This window comes from Elephantulus edwardii, unplaced genomic scaffold (assembly GCF_000299155.1).
Source record: "Elephantulus edwardii isolate Elephantulus edwardi_28Jun2011 unplaced genomic scaffold, EleEdw1.0 scaffold00164, whole genome shotgun sequence".
NCBI lineage: Eukaryota > Metazoa > Chordata > Mammalia > Macroscelidea > Macroscelididae > Elephantulus > Elephantulus edwardii.
This window is the reverse complement of record NW_006399914.1, coordinates 7,659,853-7,685,360: the sequence shown is the minus strand read 5'-3', so window position 1 is coordinate 7,685,360 and position 25,508 is coordinate 7,659,853. Positions and strand designations below refer to the sequence as shown.

At 41.4% G+C, this 25,508-nt stretch overlaps 1 protein-coding gene across 2 annotated transcripts in view; it reads right to left on the bottom strand.

The window, feature by feature from the left end:
• TMOD2 (tropomodulin 2 (neuronal)) overlaps positions 1–25,508 on the bottom strand; it is a 90,408-nt gene that overhangs the window by 41,339 nt on the left and 23,561 nt on the right. For both annotated transcript variants that reach the window (XM_006895322.1, XM_006895323.1), the window contains 5 exons: positions 18,942–19,136; positions 17,057–17,213; positions 11,231–11,353; positions 9,234–9,320; positions 235–365 (listed from right to left, as the gene is read on the bottom strand). In XM_006895322.1, the coding sequence (XP_006895384.1) occupies positions 235–365; positions 9,234–9,320; positions 11,231–11,353; positions 17,057–17,213; positions 18,942–19,067 (624 nt within the window). In that variant the 5' untranslated portion in view covers positions 19,068–19,136. Of the gene's footprint in view, positions 1–234; positions 366–9,233; positions 9,321–11,230; positions 11,354–17,056; positions 17,214–18,941; positions 19,137–25,508 lie in introns of those variants that run through there.

Below are 25,508 nucleotides of genomic sequence, written 5' to 3'. Positions count from 1 at the left end.
TACAAAAGAAAAGAAAAAAATTATAGTTAACCCAAATACTGTGATTTCCCCCCCCCTCAATAATTCTAGAAATAACTTTTTTAACACTACTTTTGAAGAGATCATTTTGCCTCAAAATTAGGGATGACAGAGGGCTGCCAGCAAGGGCGGCTCTAAAAGAAAGCAGTCAGTCAGCATCTCCAATGAGTATTCTGACGTCATAGTAAGTCAAGTGGCTCAGGCATAAAGAACTACCTTAATGTTATTGAGGTTGACTTCTTGTAGGCTGGCATCATTGGCTTTCATCTGCTGCAGACTTAATTCCACATTCGTGGGGTTGGGTGGTTCCTCAAACACTGGCTTAACTTTTTCACCTTTGACCACATCTAAAACACAAAGGACATTTTTAAAAAGAAAGTATGTTCATCTTGTATCCTGCTACTTTGCTGAACTGGGTGACTATTTCCAACTATTAGAATGTGCAATAGCTTTCCTACTGAAATCTTCAGGATTTTCTAAGTATACAATTATATCATCTGCAAACAGAGATAGTTTTACTTCCTCTTTGCCAATCTGTAATACCTCTTACATATAAAGTCTCTCCTATCAAAGAAGACTTCCCCCAAAGTAACATTTACTTTCTATATTTATTTATATATTACTGATGTTAACAATACGATATCAATGATAGTAAGAGTTACTCTTTGAGCAAACAAAGGAAGAGGTTATAGCTTCGATTTCATTTGGAAATCTACTGTTTCTCAATCATAAAGCTAAATGTCAATGGCTCACAGCAACTGGAGCCCAAAGTAGAGAAGACTCTACAGCAAATTTCAGTCCCAACAAGAGCGTGCATTGGCAGGTACTGCTGCTCCTTATGGGCCTCTTACATAACTATCATCCTTCGTTTTCTACTTCAGTAAGTTTTAGTTTTAGTTTAAGTTTAGTTTTAGCAATCTCCTCCTATGCCAGTCGGATCCAATTTGATGGCACACAACAAAATTTTTAAAAAAAGAATAAAAAAATAATGAATGGAAGTATTCCCAAAAGCAGTTTAACAAAATACTTGCAAGAGGGACTAATGTTCCAAGATATTTGTAAGCTCTTATTAATCAGTTGAGATAAAATTCAAATTAAAATTATATGAAGAAGAAACTCTGTCCCTTTATCCAATAAATATAAAAAGTAAACTTTTAAAGATGTCACTGAGATATTATACTTCTTCATTCAATTAGCAAAAAATATAAAAAAGAATGTTGAGATCTGGCAACAAGGTGGAAAAAGTAGCTTCAAAATATTATTGGTACTGTACTATGTAAAGTAGTACAAGCACTGGGGAGAATAATTTGCCATAATATATAAAAATTTGAAATGTGTATAATCTATGACCTAGACATTTCACATCCAGAAGTCCAACTTATTTGAAAAATAGCTTACATACATAAAGATAAGTATTCACATGCACTCACAGAAATTTTTTGTTTTTTAATTTTAATTTTCTTTTTTTTAAAAAAAGGCCCATCAATGTGAAAATGGTTAAATTACAGCATAATCACCTAACAAAACACTATACATTCATTGAAAAAATGAGATTAACCTACACATACTTATAAGAGCTCCATGATTTGAAAAAAGATATATGTACACATCTGTAAATATTAAAACTCCCGAAGTTATGCATACCACCTTAATACACATTTTTCATGTATTCAATGAATTTTAAAAAAATTTGGTAAAATTGGTGACAGCTGAGATTGGAAACTGTTGGGGGTTTTTTTCCCCACCACAAGTATATACTAAGTCATTTGACACTAGAAAGAAAAAATAATAAAAGGAATACTGCTCAGTATCTGGATAAATTATCCACTTTGTTGGTTAGTAATCAGATTGCTAAAACTAAACAGTGTCTCCATCCTCTCAGCTCTCATTGTCACTGATAAGGAAGCAGACTCATAGCAGACCACCCAGCAGATATTCTGAGGCTGTAAGTAGCAGGAAGGAGAATGTCCAGCTTTCTCATGTAGAGAGTCAAACCACTGGAGAGGCATCACCTTTAGATTAATCTCGGTCATTATTGTTGCTAGGTGCCATCAAGTATGACTCACAGTGACTCTATGAAAAACTGATCTGAACACTGTCCTGTCCCATGCCTTCCTCATAATCTCCGAAACACTCATGGGCATTGCCGTAGTCACCATGTCCACCTACCTGGTTGACGGTCTTCCTCTCTTTCGCATCCCTCCACCTTCCCAAGGCTGATGTCCCTCTCCATGGAATAACCTCTCCTAGCAACACGCCCAAAATATGTGAGATAAAGCTTCACCTTAGTCTCCAAGGAGCACTCTGTCTGTACCTTCTCCAAGACATGTCTCTTTGTTCTTTTGGCAGTCCATGGGATATTCAACACTTCTCCAACACCACAGTTCAAAACCATCAATTCTTCTTCTGTCATTCTTATTCACTGTCCAACCCTCAGATGCATAGCAAGTAACTGAAAAGACTGTGGCCTGAATCAGGTGCACCTTAATCCTCAAACTGGTATTATTACTTCTCAATAATTTTGAGAGGTTCCTGACTACAGAGTTGCCCATTGCAATACGTCTCTTGATTTCCTGAATGCTGGTACCAGGTGTACTGTGGATCCAAGTAAGATGAAGTCGTTGACAGTCTTAAAGCTTTCTCTGTCCATCATGATGTTGCCTATAAGTCCAATAGTAATGATTTTTGTTTTCTTGATGTTGAGATATAATCCATATCAAAGGTTGCAGTGTTTAATCTTTTACAGCAAGTGCTCCAAGCTCTCCTCACTTTCAGCAAGCAAGGTGTGTCATCCACATAACCAAGGTTATTGTCGGGTCTTCCTCCGACTCTAATGACACATTTGTCTTCATGGAATCCAGCTTCTCAAATAATTTGCTCAGCATATAGACTACATAGGTTTGGAATGGCAGTGAGCATCGAGAAGCCAAAATGAAGGGAAGAGATGTTGAAATAAAAGAGCTGAACAGAAAATTTCAAGGGGCAGCTCGAGAAGACAAATCAAACTACTATAAAGGAACGTGCAGAGACCTAGAACTGGAGAATAAAAAGGGAAGAACTCACTCTGCATTTCTCAAGCTGAAGGAATTGAAAAGTAAATTCAAGCCTCAAGTTGCAATACTTAGGGATACTATGGGTAAAATATTGAATAATCCAGGAAGTCATCAAGTGAATATGGAAGGAACACACAGAGTCACTGTACCAAAAATAATTATCCAACAATGAAATATTCCAGGAAGTATCATATATATGATCAAGAGTCAATGATAATGAAGGAAGAAGCAAAGTGGCACTGAAGGCACTGGAAACAATAAGGTCCCAGCTATCGATGGGATACCAATTGAAATGTTTCAAATGACAAATGCAGCCCTCTAAGTGCTCACCAGTCTATAGCAGGAAATTTGGAGAACAGCTATCTGGCTGATTGACTGGAAGAGACCCATATTTATTCCCAAGAAAAGTCATCTAACAGAACTTTGAAACTAACAAACAATATCCTTAACATCACAGGCAAGCAAAATGCTGCTAAGGATCATTAAAAAGACCTGGAGGACCTGCAGATCCTCATCAAGGTCAAAGGGAAGTGCACCACTGACCACATCTCAGCAGCTGGTCCCTGGCTCAAGTTCCGTGGGCACCTGGACAACATCTCCAACAACCTGCTCATTGGTGCCATCAACATTGAAAACGGCAAGGCCAACTCCGTGCGCAATGCTGTCACCCAGGAATTTGGCCCTGTCCCTGACACTGCCCGCTACTACAAGAAACACGGCATCAGGTGGGTGGTCATTGGAGACGAGAACTATGGCAAGGGTTTGAGCCGGGAGCACGCGGCCCTGGAGCCACGCCACCTGGGAAGCCGCATCATCATCACCAAGAGCTTCGCCAGGATCCACGAAACCAATCTGAAGAAGCAGGGCCTGCTGCCCCTCACCTTCGCCAACCCAGCTGACCACAACAAGATCCACCCCGTGGACAAGCTGACCATGCAGGGCCTGAAGGACTTTGCCCCTGGCAAGCCCCTCAAGTGTGTTATCAAGCACCCCAACGGGACCCAGGAGACCATTCTCTTGAACCACACCTTCAACGAGACCCAGATCGAGTGGTTCCGGGCTGGCAGCGCACTCAACCGGATGAAGGAGCTGCAGCACTGAGGCCGGCCTGCGCTTTGCCCCTGCCCACCATCCACCTGCCGTGGGGACCTGCTGCTCAAGAGTCCTCTGGGAGCGCAGTCCACGCATTTCATCAACTGGGCCTGAGCTGGGCCAGTCACAACGCCCTGCTCCAGGCAGCGTGGCCAGACACTCCTGCCTGCCCCTCCTCAGCCCACCCCTGTGACCATGGGTTTCTCAGGTGTCCTCGTTGGTCCCGATCACGAGCAGTTATTTATTTTTGATAATGAGACGCCCATCTATAAAGAAGTTTTAACTCCTGCCTGATCCATTCCCTGGTGGCTGAGGATTTCAAAGAACCTTTTGTTCTTGCAAAGAAACATGTATCATTTGATAGCCAAAAAAAAAAAAAAGCTGAAAGCAAACAATACCAGCAGAACGTCTATTTGTGCGTTATTGATTATGCAAAGGCATTTGACTATGTGGATCATGATAAATTATACCTAATATTTAGAAGAATGGAAATTCCAGAACACTTACTTGTGTTCATTAAAACTTATACCTAGACTTATTACCAACAGGCTGTTGTGAGAACAGAGCAAGAAAATACTGCATGGTTCAAAATAAAGAAAAGAGTGTGTCAGGGATGTATCCTTTCTCTATCTATCACATGTTGTTGTTAGGTGCCGTTACGCCAAGTATGACTCACAGCGACTCTATGAACAACAGATCGGAACCCTTTCCTAAGCCGCATCATCTTCACAATTCCTGACATATTAGAGTCCATTGTGGCAGTCACCATGTCAGTCACTATGTCAATCATGTCAGTCACCTGGTTGAGGGTCTTCTCCTTTGCCGACCCTCCACCCTTCCAATCATCATGTCCCTCTCCAAAGACTAGATAGCTTCTCCTAGCAACATGCCCCAAAATAATATAATAAATATAAGAAAGGCTGAGATTTCTCTGGGTTCTCAAAGCATCTGGGTCATCAAACTAAAAAATACACCCTTTGCTGTGAAGTCAATTCTGACTCACAGTAGCCCTGTAAGACAGAATAGCACTGCCCTATAGGGTTTCCAGAACAATGAATCTTTACACAAGCAAACTGCTGTAACTTTCTCAGTTAGCAGTCAAGAGTTTAACTCCCTTCCAGGACTGATGATAAAGGAAACTGATGAGCATGTTTAACTTGTGGTGACCACCAGGGTCTATCTGATGAATGGAAGTGGGAAGCATCAGAAGCCCCTCTCCAGGACATTAAAGGAAGCTGGTGAGTATGCGCAACTCATGGTGACTACCTAGGCCCACTTGATGAGTGGAAGCGGGAGACACGAGTAACGAAGAGATAAGCTGAGTCTGGACATGTTCCTTCAGCACTGTCCACGTAGCATGGTGAATGGATAAGTGAAGAAGGGTTGCTGGTTTAGTAGGAAGTCCTGAGGATCCCATAGGTGTTGATTTAGCCGATGGGGGGGCTAAGGGTGAGTGAAGGGACCGGCCTGTCTGAAACAAAGAAAGAAGTGTGGACTCCTGGGTTTGTGGCTGATGCCCATTTGGACCTAGCCACGGATGGCTGGGGATGCGTACCAGAACCCAAAGAGATGGAGAGAAGATGTTTCCTTCTACGTGCGCGTGTTGATTACTGTTATCTAATGGTTTGCTCTGGACTGGATCTTTGTTTGTAGATGCAGATGCTCAAAGTTTCAACTGTAATAGAATATTCTTCAGAGCAAAATACAGGCTTGTTTCCTCAGAGTACTTGTTTTATAGTTGTTGTTATATACCATCGAGCTGATTCCTGACTCATAACCACCCTATATACAACAGTTCTGAACCCTGCTCTATCTTGGGTCAATTTAATTGTTGCTGGCACACCTACTCCTATTTTAGATAAAATTCTTGTCTGTCAAATATTGTTCTAAAGCTGAACACCCAAATTAAGACAGACTAGGAGAAGGATTGGTCATTCACTTCCAAAATAATAGGCTTTAAAAAATCCTATGTACATGCACTGGTTTGATAGGACTGGACTACCTAAAATAGGGTGATTAAAACATAAGGCATAAGGTAGCTGGCTTACACACTTCCATAAATACAGATGATGGTAAGGGGAAGGTTGCTTCTTCAGATAACAAGAGTTAATGGCTAGAAAAGTCAAGGGATGGTCTGTGGTATTATAACTTTAAAAACTAGTTTTTATATTTTTAATATATTTTAATTTATTTTTCATTTTAATGAACATCTACAGAGATTTTTGGAATTCCATTCATTCATTGTTGCACCCTTCTCTCCACCCACCCCACCTCACCCCTCCCCGCCCCGTTTGCTCCTTTCCTTGAAAAGCAAAAGAAAAACTCCCTCATTGGTACACAATCCTCCCCGCACCTCCCCCAACCCCAACCCCAAATATAATCCACCTGCAACCCTCATTGCATACTCCTACGATAAACATAATGCCCTAAAATATAATACTTTTAAACTATTCTCTCCCCCATAGACTTCAATGCCGTAAACATATTTCATCTAGTTTTTCTCAGTCTTACAACCACCCCGATGCCAGCCTCATTCTACAACAGTGGAATTTTCTATCCATTGCATTTCCTGCTTGGTGTATGGTCTCCAACTATCTCAACTATGGACATATAGTCTTGCAAATCATCAACAGCTGTAGGACCAATATGAGAGCACTTTCCACACTGTGGAGAGACTGCGGAGAGAGTACTTTCTACCCTATGAGGAGAGACTGTGACAAAGTATAGCCTGACAACTCTGGTGATGGAGCCAAAGTTAAAGGCTCTGAACAACTGAATGAAGAGGTGACTTCTGACTGCATGAGACAAAGCTTTTTGGAAAACTGAGGAAACCACTGGTTTATGTGTGCTACTGAAATGAACCTAGATTTTTCCCTTATTAACTGAGAAGCTGTCTGAACTAAATACTAAGTGAGGAATTGTGTCTTGATGTTAGTTTGGCATGGGGATGTTGTTCACTAAACCTAGACTTTCACTATGTGATATTCTTTGTCTCTCCTACCCCTAACCTACTTCCGTAATAAATCCTCACAATCCTAAGTGAAGTCTGTAAGTAAATTTGCTAAGAACAATGTTATTGATGGGGACAGTTCCACTTTAAGAAGTGCATCGAAGTCAGACTCAGCTTTCTATTTCCTGTGGAGTGGCTGGTGGATTAGAAGTGCCAACCTTTAGGTTAACTATGCAACAAATAACACACCACACTATGAGGGCTCTTTTAATGACACATTGTTGTTTAATGATCCTATATACAATGGAACAAAAACTATGCACGATCCTGCACCATTCTTTTTTTTTTTTTTTGCACCACTCTTAAAATATCTGCTTTGTAAAATCCATTGTTCCAGTCATTGTGTCAATTCAGTTCATTAAGGGTCTTCAACTTTTTTCCCTGACCCTACTTTTCCAAGCATGATGTCCTTCTCCAGGGGCTAGCCTCTCCTGACGATCAAGTATGTGAGACAAAGTCTCACCATTCCTGAATCTTAAGGAGCACATTGGTTACACTTTCTCCAAGACAAATATGTTTGGTTTTTAGCCATCCATAGTATATTTAATACTCTTCACCAACACCACAGTTCAAAGACATATCAAAACTCAAACTTATTGCTGTTGAGTCAGAATGAATGCATAACTGATTTCCCATTGGGTTTCTGAGGCTGTACATTTTTCTGCAAGCCTTGTGGTTTACAGTCTGATAGGTTAAAACTACATCACAAAAGTTCCTTAAATAAAACACACAGTAGACATGTTGTTAAGAGAGGCCACAATCAACATTTCTGGCATCAGAAGTCAGGTAATCAAAAGACAAAATGCATTAGGAAAATCTGCAATCAAAGACCTCTCCAGAGTGCAAAAAATCAACAACGTCATTCTGGAGATTAAGGTGTGCCTGATCCAGGCCACAGTCTGCTTGCTATGTATCAGAGAACCGGACGATGACTAAGAATGAATGAGGAAGAGTCAATGCCTTTGAGTTGTGGTGCTAGTGAAGAGTACTGAACATACCATGGACTGCTAAGAGAACAAACGAGTTTGTTCTGAAGAGGGTGAAAACAAGTTACTCCTTGGAGGTAAGGATTTTGAAGCTCCACCTCATACACCATGGGCATGTTGCCAGAAGGGGCCAGTCCTTGGAGAAGGACAGCATGCTTGGAAGGATGGAAGGACAGTACAAGAGAGGAAGACCCTGGAGGAAATGGACCAATATAGTAATAGGGGTAATGGAGCTGGTGGTAAGGGTGTCAGTGACAGTGAGATTGGTTCAGAATACAACAGGGGTCAGAGGTACTAAGCAACTGGACAGTACATAACAACAACATTCCTTGGGCAGGGACATCATGTCTGAAAAGGTGGAGGGTTGGTAGAGAGGAAGATCTTCAGCCGGATGGATTGACAGTGACTGCAGCACCAGGCTCAAGCATGTCAGAGATGATGAGGCTGGCACAGAATAGGACAAGGTTCAAATATGCTGTTCATAGGTCACTATAAGTCACAGGCACATAACAAGAAGTTATTAAATAGATGACTGAAGCATGCATAAATACTGTTATTTTTAGGAGCTATTAAGTCAGCTCCAACCCATAATGGCCTCATGCAAATCTAATTAACTGTGTATTTTGCCAGGAAATGTTGACACAGAAGATAATGATCAAGTACTTGCTATGCTAGCAAGTCCATGGCAGTGTGTATTTTGTGTTCTCCTCAAATTCTAATGCCAAATAAATAACACCAGGATAGCAATGAGACTTCCTCAAGCTTACCATAGTTAGTGAAAACATGCAAGAACGTGAACAATTTATGAAGAACCGGCAATTTAATTGATTAAGTGAATAAATCTACTAAGAAAGTGTGTTCTGGACAGATGACTTATACTGTGAGACAGCACAGCCATCATCAATTATTCTGTTCTAGTTTGGTTGCCAGAGCCCAAGCATTTTGGGTAAATTGACAAAACTACCTTCAAAGCCTGCAGAATTCACCAGATGGTCCTGTCAACAGGGCATTCTCCTATCAGCATTGCCTCAAAGCTCAGAAGTTTGCAAAACCACAAATTTCACGTCAACTTACTTCTTACAGGTCCTTTGCCACTTTTGGTACTTGCTGTTTCCTCATCATACTTTGGGTTGTTGAGCAAATTGTGTACTCCAAGCACAGCTGAAAACAAAGGGAACCAGTGAAAAGACGGATTAGGAAAGCATGTTAGAATTTCCGCACTCTTAACCTTCCACAGAAGGGTAAGTCTTCATACCATAAAGATGTAACCTTCACTTCATAAAGATGAAATTTCTAGCTCCCCTTCCAGCACCTTCTTTCTCAAAGTATGTAGTCAATGCATAGAGTATTAAGTAAGCTCATTTAATAAACAAATTAACATACATTTTTCTAAGACCCCAGCAATCTTCACATGGCTATGGCTATTTATATAAAAACACTCACAAACCAAGGAATGAAATGGATTTAATTATGCTCACAAGTTATAAAAAACCCCCAAAATAAACACTAGCCTACTTATCACTCCAAGTTAAAGATATTCTAGCCCTCTAGCTTTATTATCTGTAAAATGAGCGGGTGAGACTGAGCCCAATGACATTTTCGTATCTAATGCTTTAGATTATTACTGCATTCTGCAAACAGCAGAAAGATCATAACTCTTTTCAATGATCGAGCTCTATATCTCTCCCAATTCTCTAAGCCAAGAGGAGGCGTCCTTTTCCCATTCAGAGTGTTACAGGGTGAGAAATAAGATACTGGAAATTAAGGTCAGATAACAAAATCTGCCATCAAGACCATCTTGATTGACAGCTATCCTAAAAGACAGAGCAGAACTGAATCTTGAGGTTTCTAAGGCTGTAAACCTTTATGGAAGTGGACTGCCACATCTTCCTCTCCTGGGGAGGCTGGTGCTTTCAAACCAGTTGAGTTTTTGAGTAGCAGCCAAATGTTTAACCACCATACTACCAGGACCCCTGAAGTTTCAGATAAACACACTGACATTTTCAATCTCTTGTATTACATGCCATTTGCAGCAGGAGGCAGCAGAGTACACAGGGTGTGGGGGAGGAGAAGGAATGCTGAGCAGGCATAAATGGCACCTGCCCACAGATTTCCCCTTGCTAATGAAATTATAGGTGACACAGTCCATCTGGAGAAGGAATCAGACAAGATAATAACCTTCCAACAGGTGGCAGAAGGGCACCCCTGAGATCCACATCAGCTCACTGAGTCTAGACATCTGAAGGAGGAGGGAGCAGCCCAGCACAAGAGCCGCTAACAGCTAGGATGTACAGGAAGTGAGTGGGACTTGGGAGCAACTGGTCTGCGCTTGAATTCTGACTTATATACAAACTGTGTGTGGAGATTACTAAGTACCTCTGAGTCTCAGGTTATTCTCTTGTAAAACAGGGAGAATACTTGTACTTTACTTTTTTTAGAAGGCTTAAGTAAATTCCTATGTGTCAAGCACAAAGTAAAACAAGAAATTGTCAGTATGTCTCTGGTCTAGTCTAGAGGGTGCCCTATTCGACAAACACAGGCCTCTGAAATCATCCTGTCTTGTTCTGGTTCCAGCCACACCAAATAGCCTTTGGATTATGAAATGGCCCCCATTTTCAAGTTTTCATTTTTATGTATTTCCTATAAATATGTCAGTCTCTATTACCTCGATCCCCTCACCCTCTTAATCTGATTACTTTTCTACACACCAAACGATCAAATCTCTGGACCAGCCAAGCTAAGAAGTAGGCTCTAAGTAGCAGGTGATCCTATCAAGACGGGACCAGTGTGGGAAAGAGGGTCTCAAGAGGTCGACGACCATTGCCTTGGTGAAAGCCTCTCCTTCTGTGCTATCTCTGTCACGACAATGTGGGCAGTATCTCGATGTTCTTTTTTAGCTAAGTCTCTATAGCTATATCTACTTGTAATCATCACGAAAGATCCACACTTAAGATTCTGCAGCATGGCTATAGAGAAGCTCAAAGGCTCCTGCCATGGGGATGACTGTGCAGCTGGAGGTCACAAAGTCAGACAAGAAAGTTCCCCAGAGAAGAGCAAAGCTGAGGACTTACCTGCAAGATCGTACAGTTCTGTGTCAGAGGCACTGGCCAAAGCTTCTTCCAGTTCTGGGTCAAGGGTCACTTTTTCTTCTTTGAGAGTTTCTACTGGTTTTTCTTTGGGGATAAAGACTCTCCCTTTAAATCAGAAGAAAAACAGAAAGAGTTGTGGTGCTGCTGTCTTATTGCTAGCAGTGGACTGATCAAAGAACACAGCTCTGGCCACTAACAGCCCTATCATCAGGCCACGGAGCATCCAACAAGAGTTCTGTAATTGCTGAGATGATGCTAGTGTCAATAATCCACTATTAGAACACATGCAGCAGGAGGCCTGCATTATCTCCAACACAGAGGCTCGAGGAGATTATGGTCCTAAAACAGAAAGGAAAAATACAGCTTCTCTTCCCTATCATTGACAGCATTGCCCTTCAACCTTGGCAACAGGGGCACCAGTACTTTAGAGGGTTCTGCTCCAGTCCCCTGAGGGTGAAAATCATGGGGTCAGAGTGACATCCTGATCCAGAGTATGGGCTTCCTTCTAGGGACATGGAGACCTGGAATTACCTGTCCAGACAGCTCTGGACCTGACCAAAGTCTGCATGACCTCGCCCCATGTCTGTCCTTCTGAAGGCAAATCATGCTGCTGGGACATGCACCTCCAGGCTAAGGGGACATGGACTGTGGGGGTGGTATGGAGCAGGGCAGGATATTTATTCTAAGGTGTCCAAACATGTGTTCCTCAGGCCCTGGGAGCATCAGATGGATGTACATTGTGACATGGAACTGTAAAGAAGTTCAGGAACATGAAATTTGAGCTTGACCTTCTAGTTATTATGAAGTTATATTTATAGAGCAGGACATATTTTAGAAATCTGTTAGCTTTCAAAGACTTCGAAAGACAGTATGTGCATGTCTATTTCTGTTCTTGCCTTAGGCTCTGCAAATATTGGAAGTAGGCCTATCCATACAGCCCTGAGCATTCCTGAAGGACACACTGGAAAATCCCCTACAGTTTTCTTCTGACACCAGCTCAGAAGAACCATCCTGTCAGGGTTCCAAGACTGTGAATCTTGAGGAGGACAGCTCGCCTCATCGTTCTCCCACAAAGTGATATCTCAACTGCCAACATTTTATTAAAGTCCAACACATTTAATCACACTACACCAGCAGGGGGGCTTGTGGACTGATTCACAGCTGATCCTTCAACTGTACAGGAGATTGGCCATCTTCCTGAGGAGCTGCTGGTGGATTTGAACAGCTAGATAACAGCTTCTGGGTTAGCTGCACAATTCTCTTCAGATAAGGCCAACCGAGTCCCTTGTGGACATTATATATGATGTGCCATCGAGTCTCCTGTCACTCATAGTGACCTTATGTACAACAGCTCAGAAGCCTGCCTGGTCCTGAGCCAGTCTCACTGATTCAAACACATCCACCCCTGTTGCCCCAGTTAATGTATCAATTCAGCTCATCCGGGGTCTTCCTCTCCTGCGTCATCCCTCCACCTTTCCAAGCATTGTGTCCTTCTCCAAGGACCGGTCCTTCCTGGCCACATGCCAAAAGTATGGAAGATGGAGCTTCAAAATCCTAGTCTCCAAGGAAAAACTTGGTTTCACCTTCTCCAAGACACACCTATTTGTTTTCCATGGTATATTCAAGACTCTTTTAAAGTACCACAACTCAAAGGCATCAATTCTTCTTGTCATCCTTAGTCATTGTCCAGTTCGCTGATGTACAGTAAGCAACTGCAAAGACCATGGCCTGGATTAGGCACACCTTAGTCTCTAGACTGACATCATTGCTTCTCATTACTCTGGAAAAGTTCCTAACAGGAGATTTACCTAACCCAATTTGTCTTTTGATTTCCTGACTACAGGTTTCAAAAGTGTTGATTGTGGAGCCAAGCAAGCTGTAACTGTTAACAACCTCAGTCTCTTCTCCATCTATCATGGTGTTGCCAATTGGCCCAGCAGACATTATATACATACATATATACATACATACATACATATATACATATACATATATATATATAAAGAGAAAGGGAGGGTCTGGTGTCCTAGTGGTAAGATGTTAGGAGTTTCACTGGCAACACAAAAGTATGTGCTTCAAATCCAATAGCTACTCTGAGAAGGATAGATAGCAATCCTTCCTGTGCAATTAATTGCCTCTGAAAACCCACCAGAGGATCAGCTATAAGTTGGTTCCAACTTGACAGTACACAACAATTATCATTTAAAGAATATTACTCAGACTAATATGCTGACCGGGGAGCAACCACCATCTCCTAGGGCACATCATGTTTTTGTTGTGTGCATTATATCACAACTAATCCATAGCTGACCCTCCAGAGGGTTTTCACAGTCAGCAAATAGCCAGGAAATTTTTCATCTTTCTTCCACGGAGCAGTTGCTAGTTTTGAACTGTATGTCTTTGGGATTGCAGTGCAGCCTCTTACAACCAGGCCTCTAGAACTCTCTAGGGCACACTATGTTGTTGTTGTGTACCGTCAAGTTGGAACTGACCCATAGCTGACCTTCCACTGGTTTTCAGAGTCAGTTAATCACACAGAAGGAGACTGCCCATCCTCCTCTCACAGAGTAGCTGGTGGATTCAAACTGCATGCCTTCTGGGTTGCTGCACAGCTTCTTGCCAACAGGCCAAAAGAGCTCACTAGGGCACACCACAGCAAGCCTGATTTAAAAGGAAAAACCATGATTGTGAAATTCAGAGATTATAAACTTGTGAACAGCAAGGCATTTCACACTTCCTACATACATACTCTTTGCTGTCATCTCCAACTGCATTCTGCCTCTCCACTTTCATTTGTTTTGCCCCCTAATCACTTCTGAAAATGCTAATATCTACACTCTGCCTTCCCAACTCAAACTTGTGGTCTAATGAATCACAGTGTTGGTAGGATGACAGGGTCTCTGCTCCTAATCTCCAGCCAGGCCAACAGCCATCACAGTAACATCCCAGACCTACTCACACTCTCTTCCAATCTCTCCTGACTTTTGATCGTGGCTTTTTCTCTCTTCCCTGGAACTGCTCTTACTTCTTAGACATGACTTTTGAAGTTGATCTCCTCAATTTGTGATCTCTGGGTTCTCTAAAGACTAACCTCTGTACTGCCTCCTCCTTGTTGTCACCTTAGATAAAACAAGATAGCTGGCTCTAGCTTCCACCAGGTAGGACAATTCCACTCTTTTCAGTTCACTAAGGCTCACTTAAAACACCCAAGTCTCATGAGAAAAGGTTACACCCAGAGTTAGTAACTCTCCTTCATGAATCTGTTCTGGAGACTTCCTCGGTTACAGGCGCTCCTTGCTTCCTGATGGCTTGCATGGTGGGGACCCAAAGGAAGAGAAGGGGGACACTGAATATGGTCACTCTAGGATACCCTGGACAAATTTACCACTGACTTACATCCTGCTTCCTGCCTCAGCATCACATAAAATGCCACATTCCCCAGACAGAAAGCAAGCATACTGGGAAACAAAGCAGAGACTGGTGAAGAAAAAGAAAAAAAAGTAACTGATCAATTAATAATATTCCAGACACTGGGGCTCCTGCCAGACTTAATTTTCATGGTGTGTGCATCCTGAAGCGTTTTCTTTCTGGCTCAGTTGATCTTGGTCTAGAGTGGAAATAGGATTTCGAAGTTCCTCTTGCCTTGTACTGTTACTCTAAACACCAGGTGCCAGGTGGCCCGACAGCTCTCAGAATTCAGGGCAATGACTGATGGTAGCCCATTCCTGGGGTCCAACTAAACAGTTCTAGGCAGATAAAGCTGCACAGGAGGGTTAAGTCTCCTGGTACAGAGCACTCAGGAAAGACGGTGTGGTCTCCAAGACCACATACGCACCTCGCACAGCTCCCAGATCCTCTATCTGGTCCCTTTGGGGGCGCTGTGGGCTTCTTCTCACTCTGATCCCTTGGCTGTGTGAGAAAACTTGCTCTTGTTAATTGTATGCAATTGTGCTGCTTCTCATCTTCTTCTAAACCATGTATGTAACTGTATTCCCTCCATCAATTCCCATTACTTACTCAGACAGCTCCTGGATTCTCAACTCCCCCACAGTCCATCTGTAGAAGAATCTACATTAAGAGATGATTTACCGTAGCTTCTCCTCATCCCTCCACTGTGACTACAAAAGATGGCAGCTTTCCCCTTACTGCCACTACCCCAGTGCTCAATGCTAATCAGTTATACTGCAGATTGGATATTATCATTTCTTTGGGTTTTTTTCCTTCACAATTAAATGAATCCAAAAGCAATGACGCTGTCATAGAAATAGCTCCTTATTTCCATGGCAATCCTTGCTTGCCCCAATTCATCATCATTTGGTGTTACTTTTTCAGATTAAGTGGCATCTCAGTGGTATATGGTCTATCAAATATGCATAACTGAGAAGAGAGTTGGATGTTAGGTTAAGAGATTGCATCAATGCTATGACTTGTGATTAAGTGAGAAGCCAGTGGTCCTGTTCCCCCCAGGCTCAGCACATAAGCTCATAAGCTCAGAGAAGACACTCACATAGAACATATATGTTGTATACTGAGTGCCTCCAATGTGCCAGGATATAAGACAGACACAGTCCTACCTGGGGGAGAGATCACTGTCTAACGTGGAAAACACACATACACATATACAGGATAATGAACATTATCCTAGTGTTATGAAAGCTATAGACTGTGATCATAATAAAAAGGAGTCTATTTTTCAAAGATATGTCAGGGAAAGTTAGAGGTCCTGACATTTAAGTCGAAGCTGAAAGAATGAGAACAAAGTGTTATTAAACATGGGGATTTGGATCAGAAGGAAAAAGTTATGTAATGAAAACCCTAAGACGAGAAGAACCTGGGAGGTTTGCAAAACTGAACGAAGACAGTGAGGTTAAGACTCAATGAGGGAAGGAGGGATGAAATCAGACAGGTGGGTGGGGGCTAGAGTTTACAACGTTTTGAGGTCACTGTCATGATTTGGGACTTTAAGCAGGACAGTGACATGACCTTATCTGTCTTTTAAAAAGACAGTTGTTATCCACTAGATGCTTTGCTGGAGAAGGAGGGGCAATCTCCTCCTGTACCAGTCAGATCTGATTTGATGGCACACATGCACACACACATAATAATAAAATAAAAAAAAAAGACAGTTGTTGCCCTGAGGTCATCAGTAATTCCATTAGTATCTATTAGCTCAAATCACTGTCTGGAGCTAAGGAATCTCTAAAAGTTACTAGTATACTTTCTTCCTCCAAAGGGGAACTTGTAAGCAGGATCTAAGGAAGTAAGTCTTCCTTGTTTGTGAGCTTAGCCCTGGGATGAAAAACAGTAACTTGTTCCTCAGAGCTCTGTCATAGTGTTTTTGTCAATAGACCACAAGCTCTTTAAGGGCAGGGCAAAGTCGTATTCATTCATACTGCCAGCTCTTGACACATGGCTCTGCACAGAAAAGGATGCCAAGTGTTCCAAGAATGAGCAGATGAGGCACTGATCTCTAAGCCTAGCAGCTAAGGTAAAGGATCTGGGCTTCCCTCAACGAGGAGCAGGAAGACTTGAGGGGACTCATGCAACTGGGTAAGCACAAGCAAACACATCAGTGTCTGGGGGACCCTCTCTGAGGCACAACTTCACTTTTGCAAAAGCATTTCTTTGAGGTGCAAGATTTTTACAGAACTAATGAGCTTCAGCATACTCTAAGTGAAAGGTGACACTTTCACCCATGTTTCTTTTTCATACGGAATCCAGTATTTCTTTCCCATTTCCAGGTCAGTTCCCTCTGTGATAATACTTGAGAGTACCTCTGTCCCAAGGTGTGCTGCCTATGAAGCTTACCTTTTTTTTCCCCAGTGAAGGGCACAAAGTCTTCCCTGTCTTTTTGTTCCAAAGCCTCTTTCTCCAGGTACATGAGCAGGTGCTCACGGTCAAACGGGCCGGTGGCTGCTTTCTGTGTCTGATCCTTCTGCCGGAATCCAGCTGGCAACAGTGCACTCTGAGAAGACAAGAGGAGAGAGCACGAGGGGAGCGGTGTGTGTTTGAGTCTTTGTTACTTTCTCTTATCACCCCATTTTCTGTGTACTGAGGAAGTAGGTGTAACTGCTTGGGGTCACCTGTGGAGGTGAGTAAAGCATTGTGGCTTCTGGGGGATTTCTGAGGCCCTACTTGCTCTGATAGCTCATGCTAAGGGGAGGACACTCTGCATAGCCTGAGGCCTCTACAGGCCTTATATTTGGTAGCAAAAGACCAGCCAGCCTTTATAGCCCCTTTCATTATCAGTTGCACTCAGGTTTGATTGCACAGCACCTGCAATGCTCCCAGACAGGTATACAGATTCTAATAAGAAGCCAGTATGTATATCTAGCTGCTGCCAGTGGATTCTTACTCAAGGTGACCCCCCATATTGTAGAATAGAACTGTGCTCCACAGGGTATCCAACGGCTGTGACCTTTTGGAAACAGAAAACCATTTTTTCCTCCCAAGGAATCTCTGAAAGGATGTGAACTACCAATCTTTCAGCTGGCAGCTGAAAGCTTAACCATTTGATCCACCTAGACTTTGTCAATATAGTTGCAGCCTCTTATTTCTAATCCATCTTCTGGGGTAATGGTATGGTATGAAATATTATGGAAGATATTAACACCTAACTGATTAAACTCTGATATTTCTTCCTCATGGTTAAAAAATAAAAACAGAAGGCTTGTATATTTTAAAGGATATCTGAATGAAATACAGTATCTAGCACGTCAAAATATCATCTAAATAACTTGATTATAGTGACATCTCAATTTATAGGAAATTCACTATTTTGGATTCTCCTGATTCTAAGTCCAAGATCATATCATTGGGGCTGATGAAAGTGCTTGCTAAATGAACAAGAAACTAGTTAGCTTTTCAAGAACTCATAAAATGCATTAGAAAGGCCATTTTCATCTTCCTAATATTAGTAGTAAAGCCTGTGGCCCTCGGGTCTGGTTTAAATTGTTCTCTGTCAAACATTCTTCTAACATGGTATAGCACTGGTCTGTTTATTTGCTGTACAGAGGTAACTCGTGGTTGCTGTGATGTTAAACACTGTGACATTAATGTGCCAAAAGCGATAATGGTTACCCGTGGTGGACAGTGTTTGGTGGAACTCCCCGATTAAAACAAGCTTCGAAGCTGTACATCTTAGCAGGTGGAGACAGCCTATCTTTTCCCCTCAGATGCACTAGTGGTTTTGAACTGCCTGAGACACTTGACCTTTCTGGTGAGCAACATTATGCACTACAACACCAGAGCTCCCTTTGTCATTTACAAGTGCAGGGTATTATTTAAATGGGCTCTTCAAGCCTGTCTCTTCATTTATGAAATGGAGATAATAAAATTTACCTCAAGGGCTGCTGTGCTGAACAGAGTGTTTGAATCAGAGGGAACCTTATCAGGTTGTTCACTTCCCTCTTCTCTTTTTACTTTGTCGCACCAACTCTTCCACAACCAGTGGAAAATACTTTTCTCTACTTGAATATAATTGTTTTTTGAGAGAAACTTTTGCTACATCACACTGTAGATAGACTACTAAAGTTCTCTATGAATGAGTAAATATAAGTGATCCACAATCAATGCAGGGGAAAACAAAGTTTCCTCTGAGCCACCAGATTCCAACTTTATTGTTTAGGGACCAAGCCTTACCGTTCATCCCACACTACCATTAACCACCCCGCTTCAATTCCATGCCGCTAACCTCAGGATCTAGGTCATCAAGAACATTTTCCAACTGTTTCAGTTCCTCTTCTGAGAGTTTGCCAAGAAGCTCATCTTCGTCAATGTTCTTGTATTTCTCCAGCTCTTTCTGAAAAGGGAGTGCCATGGCTCCTTAGATGCCTTTCTCATGGGTCATGAACATTTAAATGAGCCACCTTCTTGAGATTTCAGAATACTGTGAATAAGAAAAAAACCCACTGTCATCTCTTTATTAAATAGTTCACTGAAAGGCAGCATTACTTAAGTTTACTTAGCGCCCACACAGCTTACAAAGTACTTTCTATTTGTTATTCTATTTTATCTGAATCTTTACGACAATTCTGCCAGGAAACTTGGGCTGATATTATCATTTCTATTTTATAGACGAAGGTTCTGAGGAGAGGGTGGCCAAGTGCCTTGCTAAAAGTCACAGAGCAGCGACTGTGCCAGGCCCTGATTCCCAGTGTAGTGAATGCCTTTCCCCCATACTACTGTGCACCCCTCCGCTTTCCAGAGAAAAACAGCAAAGAACAATGTCCCAATTGTAAGGCAGTTGTAAGAAGCATACTTGAGTCTTTTCAGGGAGAGTGATGTAAAGAATACAAAATGGGATTCATTCAGGAAAGTTTGGAAAGTCCATTTGAGAACTCAAATTCCAGTAAACGTCCTGCAGTGAAACTAAGAAAGATTCTAAAATCCTGTTCACATAATCACCTCCTCCATTTTCCTCTTTGCTTTTCTTCCTTCTTTACCTCCCATTCTTTTTCTGTTCCTGCTTTCTATATCCTAATTCTTCTTTCTTCCCATAGTGCAAGCTCTTTCCAAGCCCTTCTTTTTTTGCAATTTTTTTAATTAAATTTTATTAGTTTTAATGAACATTTACAGAGATTTTGGGTTTTCATTCATTCATTGTTGCACTGTTTTCTCCACACTCATCCCCAGTTTGTTCTTCTTCCCCCCCATGCCTATTTTAATTGTCCAATTGCCAAAGTGCTTGTCAAAGCCAGTTCTGATTAATCTCCTTTGTCAGTGTGTCCCTTGCCATTCCCTATCACTCCTCCCTGAGAGAGACTTCACCCTGATTCATAAGGAAAAGGGGATGGCGTATTCTCTTAGCTACTTCCTGCTGAAAAGGGACGCTGTGGGTTTCAGGGTGAATGTCTTCTCTCACTACTCTAAAGGGCCCCCTTGGCAGTAGGGAACACATAGACTATTATGGAGATTGATTTTGGAATTTAGATGCACTGTTATCAATTGTGCTTAGCTGTACATGTTCATATCCTTGAAGATGTATCATGGAAATGTTGCAGCCTAGAAGATACAAATTTAACTAACAAGTTAAAAGTGCATGAGTCAAAAATTGAAAAGCAATAATATTCTGAGCAGAAGTTCTAATAGTGGCACAAATCAAGTTACAGAGGTAAGGTGGTTCCATTGCTATCCTTACTCGAACTTAATTCTTTTTTTAAAAAATTTAAATTTGTTATTAATTTCAGTGAAAATTTACAGAGGCTTTGGATTTCCATTCATTCATTCTTGTAGATTTGTCCCCTCCCAAGGCTCGCCCCCACCAGACATTACTCTCTTGGAAAAGTAAAAGAAAAGATTCTTTCATTATTTCACAAACCCTCCCCCAGGTCCACTCCACCATGTAGCCATCACTCTAGACTCCTGTCATGACAGAAATACCTAATCACATATCTCTTTTAAACAGTTTTCTCCCTTCTCTGTTTCAGAGCAGCATACATTATTGAACCCATCTTACTCAGTCTCTCCCCAACCCTAAGGACAGTCCCATTCTTCAACAATGGCACCATGCAATATTTGTCCCTTTGTGACTGGGACATTTCATTCAGCATAATGTTCTCCAGAGTCAACCATTTTGAGTAATATTGCATTAGTTCCTCGTTTTTTAATGCAGCATAGTATTCCATTGTGCGAATATACCACAGCTTCTCTAGCCATTCATTTGTTGATAGGCACCTAGGTTGTTTCCAACTCCTTGCTATTGTGAACAAAGCTGCAATAAACATGGGTGTGCATATATCTGCTTGGGTGTCAGTTATGGTCTCTTCTGGGTATATTCCCAGTAGTGGTATTGCGGGGTCAAATGGTATCTCTATTTGCAACTTTTTGAGAAAGCGCCATAACGCTTTCCACAGGGGTTGCACCATTTTACACTCCCACCAACAGTGAGTCAGGGTTCCAGTTTCTCCACAACCTCGCCAGCATTTATTGCTTGCTGTTCTGTTAAATTTTTCTATTTTGACTGGGGTAAGATGATATCTCATAGTTGTTTTAATTTGCGTCTCTCTTAGGGCTAGGGATTTTGAGCATTTCTTCATGTGCTTGTTAGCCATCTGAATGTCATCTTTTTTTTTTTTAAAATTTAGGTTGTTTATTTTTCATTTCAATGAACATCTACAGAGATTTTGGGATTCCATTCATTCATTGTTGCACCCTTCTCCCCAACCCCTTCTCTTAATACACCTCACTCCTAAATTTCCACTCAGTGATTTCCCCCCGACTCAATCCATTCCTTGTTGCAAAGAATTATACAGACCTTCTCTAAAAAAGAAAACATTGCATTCGGTAAATAATAATAATAATAATGCATCTAATTATGCTTCTCATTAGAAATTATGAGAAATGAGTTATTAAAATTCAGGCACTAGTCTAGCAAATGAGGACACAAAGATGAACAAAATATGAACAACTCCGCTAGGAGATCCTTATTTAGAGAGACAAGCATACAAAAAGTAATTAACAGCTCAGGATAAATATTATAGTAGAAGTCATGTAAATTGTGTTTATAAACACAAAAGGGAATAATCATTGGATGAGAAAGGGAGGTTTATGAGGACACTGTGGAAAAGACATGGCATTTGAGCTGAGAAGGAAGAGATCTTATTATTGTGGACATGAGTGGGGTCAGGTCATCCCAGGAAAAGGGGCAAATTAAACAAAGGCATGATGATATGAAAGTACATGATATGTTAGTAGTTTCATGAGACTAGAGGGTAGGATTGGGGGGGTAGGGGAGAAAGAAAAGTAACTAAAGATAACTGTGAAAGGCTTATTTCATATAAAGAAGAAACTTGGGCTTAACTCAGATGAAAAATAGGGAATTATAAATGATGAGCAGATTTGATTTTTTTTATAAGGCCACTGATATCCTAAGAATCAGGAGTAAATTGATATAGAAAGAGACTGGAAGCAGAGAGATCATTGAAAGGCTATTAGAATACTGCTCCTGGACACTTATTTCACTGTTCATAGCATTCAAGTTTATGATTGTCTACTTAACAACCATTTTCTCATATAACGTAACTTTCTCATCCACTAGGTTTCATTTTTTAAGAGTCAACTGGTATACTCCAGTATAATAAACCCATCCCACTAAGAAAAACCAACTGGACCATAGGTTCCTGTTCTGGTTCTGGCTTCTACTAATTTAGTCTGCAACACTGGACAAAGATTTTAATTTCCTATGCCCTTATTCTCAAACGGAATGAATCCTATGATGCATATTAGATTTGGTGGCTTAGTGGTAAGGAATTGCTCTGACAACTCAAAAGTACGTGGTTTGAATTCATCGGCTGCTTCATGGAAGAAAATGAGCAATCTCCTCCTGTGGGATTTACTGCCTCTGAAAACCCACTGGAGGCTGCTCCAATTCAATGGTACACAACAATATGGGCTTAATTTGCTACATTTTAACATTCTGAGATTGATAAGCCTTAAAACTGACTGCATCCAACAATTACTGTTGGCCCATAAGCAGTCCAGATGTACTTATCATTGCCTCCAGATGGGGGTGGGGAACAACAACAAAAAAAGCTCCATCTGAAGAACTGGTTTCAAAGCTAGGAGATGGGGCGTCAAGGGAGAAAATCCTAGGGACAAATGTAGAATCTTTTGGTATCTTGAAATGAAACCACTACAGTAAGGCAGTGGAAGAGATGGTAACTCGGATGTATTTCACATACTCCCAAATAAGTTTCCATTTGTTGTTATGTGCCATTGAATCAATTTTCAAGCTGTAGTGATGTCATGTGACAGAGCAGAACTGTTCCACAGGGTTTTTCTTGACTACAATCTTTAAGGAAGTACACTGCCAGGTCTCTCTCTGTGGACTGGGTTCCAACTACCAATGTTTTTGGCTTAGTAACTAAAAGCTTGTCAAGGGATGATTTCCAAAAAAGGTCCAGGGGCCTCTTCGAGTAAGAACTAGAAAGTTCTGACTCGGATATACAAGAAAGACACCAATGCCAGGTGACAGCAAGAGAAAGAAACTGAGGTTTATTAGACGTTCATAACAGACTATGTATGGCTTAGGACAGACTGATCCTGTTTTTATCTTACAAAAGGGTTTATATATCCTTTGCTAGCAGAGAGTGGAGTTCACACAGCTGATGGTATATTCCTTCTAATGGATGGTGATTTTTGGCCATCTCCTTTGTCTTTTTCTTGAGTCTGTTGTTTTTGTCACATTCTTCGAGAGTCTGTTTTTATTGTCATATTGCTGCATGAGTCTGTTTTTATTATTCTATCTCCACAGACTTTGTCAAAACCAGGTCTGATTGATCTCCTTTGTCTGTGTTTCCTTAGCCATTCCCTGTAAGCTTGGCACCACAGGTGTCCTTTCCAGGTTGGGCTTTTATTGTCATGTATTGTTAAATCAGAACCAACTCACAGCTGACCCTTCAGCGGATTTTCAGAGGTTATAAATCACGCGGGAAGAGACAACCCAGAACTTTCTCCAGCAGAGCAGGTAGTTGATTCAAACAGCACAGCTTTTCTTTGGCAGTGCAATTCCTTACCACTAAGCCACCAATGCCCCCTTTCTTTGGCAGTGCAATTCCTTACCACCAAGCCACCAATGCCCCCTAATTAGTAAGCAAGTACATATAAATCTAAGACACAAAGAATAAATTATGATACACACATTTGAACCTCAAAACAATTATAATGTGTGAATGAAGACAGACCAAAATGAGTGTATACTACATTATTTCATTTGTCCAAAATTCTAGGCAATGTAAAATGATCTCTACAAAAGAGCTAAGCAGTTGCTTGGGAAAGGGCGCATAGGCGAAGTTACAAAAACTCTTGAGGGTTACAGATACTTGACTATGTGACAGTTACACAGGAATATGCATTTAACAAAATTTATCAAATTTAAATGTGTGCAACTTGAAAAGATTTCAAAATATCTATGTTAAGTCTAAAGCAGTCTTCAATAAATATAATTCTTAAAAATAGAAAAGTATAATTTTAAGAACCATTATGGCATAATTGATGCCTCTGAGCTGTGGTGTTGGAGAACTGAATATACCATGGACTGCTAAGAGAATGAACAGGTTTATCCTAGAGAAGGTTAAACCAGGGTGCTCCTTGGAGACCATCTGATATACTTTGGACATGGTGCAAGGTGGGACCAGTCCTTGGAGAGGGACATCATGCTTAAGAGGGTGAAGGGACAGCGCAGAAGAGGAAGACCCTCAATGAGGTGTATTAATTCAGTCACTGGGGTAATGGGGATAGGTGTGTCGGAGACAGTGAGATTGGCACAGAATAGAGCAAAGTCGGCGAGCTCTGGTGGCCTAGTGGCAGGAAACTGCACTGCAGTCCCAGAAGTGCACAGTTCAAATCCACCAGATGCTTTGCTGAAGAAGGAGGAACAGTCGCCTCCTGTACCAGTCAGATCCAATTTGACGGTACACGCATTAAAAAAAAACAAAACAAAACAAGAATAGAGCAAGGTTTAGGCCTGTTGTACATAGGGTCGCTGTGAGTCACAGGTGACTTGATGGCACATAACAACAACAACAACAAGAAGTCATAATTTAATTGATGGCATTTTTTTTGTTAGTTGTATATCCAATACTGATTTTTTAAAATTAAAGGCCTCACAGGGCTGTTAAGATTCTGTTTCTATTTCTATTCTATCATTCTAGAATTAAGCCCCAAATTATCAATTTCCTTTGAAGCAGACTTACTTTCTTGAGTTTCCAGATTCACTACCAAAAGCCTGACCAGGCTTAGATTCTTCCTCTTTTTTTCCACATCCAGGTGATTAGCACCTCCTGCCGATTATTCTTTCACAGAACTTTTTAAAGGCATCTATTCCTCTCACTTGTTTTAGACTGTACCCTTTTGTGTCTGAGCTACTCTAATTGCATCTTCAAAGGTTTCAGTTCTGGCTGTTCTTCGCTCTAAACCACCCAGAACACCACAGTCAGATCATCTTTCTCAACACAGCTAAGGAGCCACTTCCCTGGTTAAGAATTTATAATGGCTCCTTCTTGTCTACAGAATGAAACTCATACTCAGTCTGGCAGCCAGCACTCCCATAATCTGGATTTACTCTCTACTTCCTGTTTTCTCTTTCATTTACTTTCCAAGGGAGCTGTCATTCCAGTCAAAATGGTCAATCTAATCCACTCTTTAGCACTGAAACAGATTAGGGAGAAAACTGTTTAAAAGGGATATGTGATTAGGTATTTTTGTCATGACAGGAGTCTAGAGCGAAGGCTACATGGTGGAGTGGACCTGGGGGAGGGTT